The sequence below is a fragment of the Arachis ipaensis genome, chromosome B05 (assembly GCF_000816755.2).
Source record: "Arachis ipaensis cultivar K30076 chromosome B05, Araip1.1, whole genome shotgun sequence".
NCBI classification, from domain to species: Eukaryota; Viridiplantae; Streptophyta; class Magnoliopsida; order Fabales; family Fabaceae; genus Arachis; species Arachis ipaensis.
In genome coordinates, this window is record NC_029789.2 from 143,931,037 (window position 1) to 143,938,990 (window position 7,954).

At 36.1% G+C, this 7,954-nt stretch overlaps 2 protein-coding genes across 2 annotated transcripts; one reads left to right on the plus strand and one right to left on the minus strand.

Annotated features, from left to right (window-relative positions):
• On the plus strand, window positions 577–5,021 carry LOC107644642. The gene is made up of 5 exons (XM_016348542.2): window positions 577–850; window positions 1,155–2,097; window positions 2,868–3,034; window positions 3,350–3,610; window positions 4,244–5,021. The coding sequence occupies exons 1-4, from the start codon at window positions 600–602 to the stop codon at window positions 3,555–3,557; spliced, it is 1,569 nt and encodes a 522-aa protein (XP_016204028.2). The 5' UTR covers window positions 577–599; the 3' UTR covers window positions 3,558–3,610; window positions 4,244–5,021.
• LOC107644643 (alcohol dehydrogenase-like 6) lies at window positions 5,223–7,882 on the minus strand (the record flags this gene model as incomplete). The annotated part of the gene is given in 9 exon segments (XM_016348543.2): window positions 5,223–5,458; window positions 5,644–5,805; window positions 5,908–6,003; window positions 6,162–6,223; window positions 6,320–6,395; window positions 6,502–6,584; window positions 7,085–7,407; window positions 7,624–7,661; window positions 7,746–7,882. Coding segments are annotated over 9 exon segments (1,094 nt in total), but the record flags the coding sequence as incomplete, so codon positions are not given.

A 7,954-nucleotide genomic window follows, 5' to 3' on the forward strand; every position in this document is an offset into this window, starting at 1 on the left:
TGGTCATGGAGATGATAGGCAGAGGAGGAGGGAGATGGCGGAGACGACGACGGGTCTTAACAAATCATTCATAGGATCCATCGAAGACGACAAGTACTTGAGAGACAAAGTCGTTAGTTTTCTGAGTATGAATTGGTTGAAAACAAGTTAAGAATTTTTCTTCTTGTGAACATTGAAGTTGTAGAGTGTGTATTGTGTGACTTGAAGTTACAATGTTAGATTGTTAGTGTTATGCGAGATATGATGAAAATTGGGGGAGAACAGTGTCCTTTCCGAACAAAGGAGGTCAGGGACTATTTTGTCCCCTGTTAGAGTTTTTTGGGACTATTTTGTCCTCCGTTAGAGTTAATAGAGCAAAGGACCTAAGTGACTGACAGAGTTAATTGTTAGAGACCAATCGAGTAATTAATTTTAGTTGAGGACTAAAGTATCTAGTCCGAAATTCTTTGAGGACCAAAATGAATAAATACTCTAATTGTTAAAGACCAATTGAGTAATTAATTTTAGTTAGAGACTAAAGTGTCTGCTCCAAAATTCTTTGAGGACTAAAATGGATAAATACTCTTCTCTAAATTATATTTGACTCTGTTTTATTTACAATGCGGTGCGGTTCTGTAGTCTGTACTGTCTCCATTGACGAAGAAGCTCGAAAAACCAAAATGGAGGAGCAGAAGAGGGTTGCGCAGGTGGAAGCGGCGAAGCAGAGGTGCAGCTCCGTCATCGTCGCTATTCAGCACCTGCCACGTGGCTCCACCAACATCACCGATTCATGCAGGCGAACACTCCTCAAATCCGCACGTGCCGAGCTCTCTTTCCTCTCTCGTCCCTCTTCCTCTTCCACACCCCTCAGGTAATATTTGATTCATTCATGGTTTGATTTTCACTGGTCAATATTCACCTGGATCCTCAACGTTATGTTCATACTACAATTAATTAGAAAAAAAAAATTGTTTTTTCTTCTTTTCAGTACATAACAGTTTACTTTGTGTGGATGTGGGAACATAGGGTGAAGAATTATCGAGGTTTTGATAACTTAAAAAGTGTTTGGATCATGTTTTCATTTTTTTGGTATAAGTGGTCTTGATGAGAGTAAGTAACTGTTGTTGTATGCTTGATTGCTTCATAATTTTCTGAGTGTTTGTATGTGACAACAGTGTCAACATTGGGCACCTTGAGGCAGTTGTATATATTCTTCAGCAGCCTTTTATAACCGGAGTTTCTCGAGTTTGCAAATCGATCCCACTCGTACCTTCAGCTAGAAGTAATGAGCATTGTTGTTCCTCTCTGAAAGACATTCATGTTGATATAGTGTGTACCCTCAATAGGAAGCCAGTTTGGATTATAGTATCTGATAGAAATCCAAAGTACATTTCTTGGAACAGATGTCATAGAAGTAAAGGATTAAAATTTCGCGTTGAACAAGTCCTTGCTGCTGCCCGGTCGACCTTATCTTTAAGACCTTCTTCGGTTATTCTTTTCTTTGCCAATGGGCTTGACAACCATGTTCGCAAGAAACTTCGGGATAATTTTGCGGCATCTGAAATTGGCTTGCAGTTTTCGGTTTTCAGTTCTGTTGCATTGGAAGAAACGGAAGGTGACTGGATAAATGTTATTGCAAGATCATATAAAGATGCATGTGTCCTTGAAATCGACCCTGCTGTTGACAAAGAAGTTGCTTCAAATACAAGTTATAATGGCCATGGTTCAGGTGCTGACTCTTCTCAACTTGAGCTTTCAGTAGCAAAAGCTGAAACTCAGGTGCACCTTTTAGAAGAGAATGCCAAAAAACTAGGGCTTTCAGTACGGAAAGCTGAAATTCGATCAAAACCTTCAAAAGAGAATGCTGATACAAACTTAGGGGATACATTCTGTTCAATTGTTATGGGAATGAAACAAAACTCCTTTAACAGAAGAAATTCTGAATCGACTGAACCTGAAAACCTTTCATGTGAAGGTAATCTAGTAAATTTTGATACAACAGCTCTAATAGCTTTTGTATCGGGGATTAGTAATGGTGGTACAAAGAAACTGTTGGCCACTCCAGAATTTGAACTGAGACAACGGTTCAAGGGAAACTATGACTTTGTGCTTGGCCAAGTGAGTTATTGAGATTTCTGCTACATGCTTCTTGTTATCTAATTATTGTTGACAGTATATGTGTATAAGTTATTGGGGCAATGGGATTTTCATGTTCTTACTTTTTGCATGCTTGTTTCTATGCTCATTTGATCCTTGCAGTTGACTCCACTTATTTGTAAAATGGCTTTATTGTTTTTCTTATTGAATGTGAACTTGATGAAATATGTGATGAGCAACCTTTATTTTGTTATGAAACAGAATCATTTAAATTCCAAAAATTTTGTATTCTGAAGGCTTCAATGGTCTAGTTTTGAAGTTACAGTAATATTTTGATTCTTATTTTAGCATTGGAGCGTTACTTGTTCCTTGATATTATTTTCATGTTGACATTTTGTTTGCATTATCTAAATCCCAGGTAACTGTGTCCTACTTTTAAGATCCTATCCCTATTTATTTTTGAGGGAGTTTAGATGTACCCCTGAATTAACTTATTCGCCAGTTGTGTTATTTTCGATATTGCTGCCTTGAAATGTTGTAAGGCCTTTGTTAATTCCTCTTTGGCTTAACTAAGTATATCATCCCGTACTTTTACATATTTCATTAAATTCATTGTATTGGCTAACTTTTTATTCATTTTTTTCTTCTAATGGGTAGTTCTCTAAAGAAAGGTTATACAGTGGAATAGTTCATGGTGTTAAACATGTGCATTTTATATAGCTTCATAAACTATTCTGGCTTTTATCGGCATCAAGTGAATTGGCTAAATCATTGCCCAATTTTGTTCCCAGGTAATGTCCGAACTTGAAAGTCCAATCCATGTACAATTTGGTAAAATCTTATATGGGAAAACAGGAATAATTTGTCAGAGTGTTAATACGGAATTTAAGGAGTTGGTATTGATGTGTGGAGGCCCCAATGAGAAACTCAGAGCTGAGAAGCTAATAAATTGCGTCAGGTCAGTTTAATGAGCTATAGTATCTTCATCTCACCCAGTTTAATATTTGGAAAAGAAAAAAATTGCAATGGAAAATTATTGTTTTTAGTATGTATTAGTTTTCTGATCATGGATACATCATCTGTTTTACGAAATTATTAGGCGTGTTTGACCATACTTATGCAGTTGCACTTTTAAGGGACTTTTTTCCTAACCTTTTATTTGTTGCGAAGTTCACCCTTGAAAGTTTATTTATTGATTATCTTTTTATTTTATTTTTTAAATTGATAATCCTTAAAATAATATTTGCAATAACAAACTGGAGGATCACCACAGGGTTGTTCCTGATACACCTTCAGAACGCATGATGAGCCTCCCAACCACAAGGAAGCTGGCATTGAAAAACAAAATTGTCTTTGGCACTGGTGATCATTGGCATGCTCCCACTTTAACTGCAAATATGGCATTTGTCAGAGCAGTTTCACAAACAGGGATGTCACTTTATACTATTGAGCACAGACCAAGGGCCTTAACTGGTGACTAGTTTCATGCATTCTTGACAAGTCTTGAGGCATTCATTCTCACATAGAAAACCAGGTAACAGTGTTATCTTGTCAATGACACATAAAATGGGCAAGAGGAAAGAAACTTATGAAATTATCCTTTCTCTAAATCTATGCCATTCCATTATCAAATTGTTCTTTTGAAACCAATTTTTGGTGAAGGGTACTTTTCAATTTCAATTGGTTCAATGTAGAATGATGAGACTTCGTAATTGGCATCTGCTTGCAAGATGTTTATAACAAATACATAAGCATTGAGATAATAAAAACCTAGGCTTAGCTGAAGTGTCGCGTAGAGATACTTGAGCTCAAGTAACTATAACTACACTTTAATTTGTAAACTAAATTTTTAGCTTACCGCTATCTATACATAGTTTTACACTTTCCTTAAATGAGTATTACACAGAAAGAATAGCTTATCTGTAAATGTAAAAATAAATAATAATTAAAAACACAACCAATTTTTTAAAGAACTGTTAATATAGCTATTTATTTTTATCATTATTAGTTTGGTAATAATAAAGCTGTTTATTGTTCAGAGAAGTCTAAATCTTGGAAACAACATGAAATTTTGCAACTATAGGATAATATTCAGAGCATAATGCCAACTGAAAAGGAATTTTTCATTACCACTGATAAAAATTCAACCAATGCTTTCTTTCCTCAGTTCCAACCTCTCAAGCTTGATGTCTATTGTGGGGGGACTTCAATGGAATGTCTCCTGTCTGCTGTTGTAACCAGCAGTGGGATCTTCAAGGTGCTTGCAGACTGTACTTGTCCAGTGAAGGGCACATTAACCACTGTATTGTTCTGATGATCTTGGAAAAACTGTGGCATAGACCTTTCACATAGTCCAGTGTTTTTGTATCAATCTTGGTCCTTTCTCACTGTAAATATTTGTATCTGGGTTGTGTGCTTTGGACTTCACAACAAACTCTGCGTTGTCATGTGAAAAGTTAGTCTAAGATTACTTATCCTGTGCTGTCAGTTCAGAAGTTGGGAAGATTTGACTGAAGATTAGGTAATGGATTCAACAAGGGGAAAGTGCACTTGCAAAAGCAACCTCTTTAAGTGTATTGGCATAGATTTTTCGTAATGGAGGATGATATGAACTCATGCCGTGCCCCTTGGGAACTACCAGGGGAGCTGTTGGTGGTCATGGAATCAAGGTGCTTCCACCTCTACACTGGAGATCCTATCTTTGATTATCTATCATAAATATCAAAAAGGGTGTTTCTGTAGTTTCATCTTTTTGTGATTACATTATTACAACCTTTAGCTCAGTTCAGTTGAACAATGGATGAAAATAATGTAATGTTGCTGCTCTATGTTGAGCTTCCTTATCTGACTCTGACTTGTGAAAATACCGTTAGCGTTCTTTTTAAAGGAAACAACCTATATACTTTTTGGTTGAAATACATATAGTTATAGTTCAGTCTCCCTAATTTTTATTGTGCAATGAGTTGCTGCCATTTTACATCCTTTTGGTGCTAATGCTTAGTACCAAGTTATGCCATGCTAAAAGATTGACATGTAACTTTTTATAACCGCCAGATGAAGTTTCTATATTCCTTGGAGGAAAGATAAAATATTTCATATTCCAAAGGGTATTTTAGAAATTATCTTTTTAAAGAATTGCAATTCAATTTGAAAAAAAAAAATTAAAAGAGAATAGCTCTTATATAGTTATATTAGTTCCTTCTACAATGATTTGGATTTTGGACTGTTTTCCTTGAAAGAAAATACTAATAGAAATCCACAGGAATTATCTTGGCATATGAATAACACAACGCAGACACTTTCCTTCCTTCATGAGATCAAAAGCATTGTTAATGTCATCAAATGGCAAATTGTGTGTTATGTAGTCATCAATTTGAATTTCCTGCATATTAAACATCATATTAGTACATATTTCTTGCTGAAATATCAAATTTAAAGTAGGTTGGAGTTTGGAACTTAAAAGTTATGAGAGTGAGGCCTTGAAGTGAAGACCTGCATGTTCCACATGAAAATAAACATAGACAAAGCAATGATCAAACAAAATAATCAGGGTACTCTTGCTATTACCTTGTTCACATACTTCTCTACTAATAAAGGAAGATCTGATTTAGGTTTCCATCCTCCAAATAGAGATCCCTTGAGTGTTCTTCCCATTAAGAATAGTCCATAGTGAGCTGACATCTCAGGCTTCACCTTTGGCACACCAAGTGTTACTGTCAAACCCCATCCCTAGGAGAAAAAAGGGGAAAAAAATACAGAATGAAATTCAAGTCTATTAAATAAAAAGCCTTTAAATTTCACAAGGAGAGTTTTGGCTACAATGAGTATTACATCACAACAGGACTGCAATGCAGTGGTTATCATGTCAGTGTCGCCTACACATTCGAAAGAAAAATCTGCTCCACCATCAGTAATGCGCTTAATAACCTGAAAATTTTCAACATATAAACGATTGTTACAAATAAACTTGTTTCACAGACATGTAAGTCTTAACCTAGCAGCAGCTATTTGATATAATATATGACCGTGTATATATATTATCTGAAAGGTTAAATTGGATATTTTCTGATGAGATAAACAACAACCTGAGCAATAGGTTCTTGGTAGGAACTCGGGTCAACAACTTCTGTAAATCCAAAAGCTTTTGCTGCGGCAACAACAAACACAATAACAAATAATGAACCAAGGATTGTGCTAGGTGAGAAAACAATATTCAAATCGATTTCAGGACTGATTTTGGCACCTTTTTCACACTTCTGTGGATTGTTATCCACGCCAATTATTCGAGATGCTCCCCTTAGTTTTGCACCTTGTGCAACCTAATTAAAGGAGAATTGATAAATTATCTTGTAGTTTGGAAATGATAATTAGTAATCAATTGAGAACTGAAAAGTTAAGACAGACAGAGTTGTTCCCTGCACTTACAGAAAGGCCAACAGTTCCGAGACCAAATATCACCACAGTTGATCCTTTTGTCACATTAGCAACATTCCATGCTGCGCCTAGACCTTCCATGAGTGACATAATCAATCAGAAACCAAGAATTTATCAATGGAATTAAGAGTTATGAATTTATGATACTCTACTCTGAGAGATTGCATTATTGGGTATTATGGCCCTGACTAGTAGAACAAAGAGAAGGAAAATAAGTTCAACATTTCTGTTATGGCCTACCAATTCATCCAATGCCACTTAAGCTAAAAGTTTCTTCAATGCTATTAAACCTGCAACTCTATCAGTTTCAATCTCTCAACTCTACTAGCTTTCGCATCTGATTTTAAATATTCGCAGTATATGCAAGTTGCTTACATATATCATTCAGGAATTACTTTGGCTCTTTTTATGATTGAATAGTGCCTCAACAATACCAAAAATCTTGTTCTAAGTGTTGGATCATTAATGAGTTCCAATTAGCTCAACTTCTAAGTTAAGAAATAGGAAAAATTTTATCTATACTGGCCATTACCCCTTTCTTTCCTATAACAAAAGATTCAATTGAAACATTTACCTGCAGCAACTCCACAGCTCAGAAGGCACACTTTCTCAAGAGGTACATGTGGGCTAACTTTCACTGCACATCCGGAATGGACTACCGTATACTCACTGAAACTTGAAACAGCACAATAATGATATACAGGCTTCCCTTTGACAGAGAAGCGTGTCTTCTGATCACTATGCATCAAACCTTTTCTCTCCAATCCCAAAACTTGACAAATGTTGCTTTTACCGGACGTGCACGGCCTGCACGCCTTGCATTCTCCGATGAAGACTGTTAGCACATGGTCCCCCTCCTTGAATTCAGTCACACCTTCCCCCACACTTTCAACAATCCTGCAAAGCAAAACTATTAGAAATTCAATATCTACCTAGCAAGCAACACCTATTGCACTAACTTATTAGTTCCTAAAGTTATATCCATAATGTTAGATATCTACCATCATAAAAAAGGAAAGATTTTTATGATATCCAAAGAAAAATAACCAAACCCAAGAATCAATTTTTGACTTCAATGCATCAATCCGTAAAGGGTAGTTAGTTATAGATTACCCTGATGCTTCATGACCAAATATGCGAGGAAATATAGCCTGCAAAAACAAGAATCTTGCATTAATGTTGAACCAAATGTAGAAGCTTTTCTTAGATTCATGAAAAAAGTGAATGTTACATACATGAGATTCCCAGGCTGCAAGGTCGCTGCGACAGAGAGAGGTGGAGACAACTTTAATACGAATCTCCATTGAATTTGGAGGGCTGACTTGAACTTCCTCCATCACCAATGGCTCTCCTGCTCCCCATGCCACTGCAGCTGTTCCACAATATAGTATCCAACACAAACATTATCATATCAACACTCAATTATTATTCATGTTAATAATGT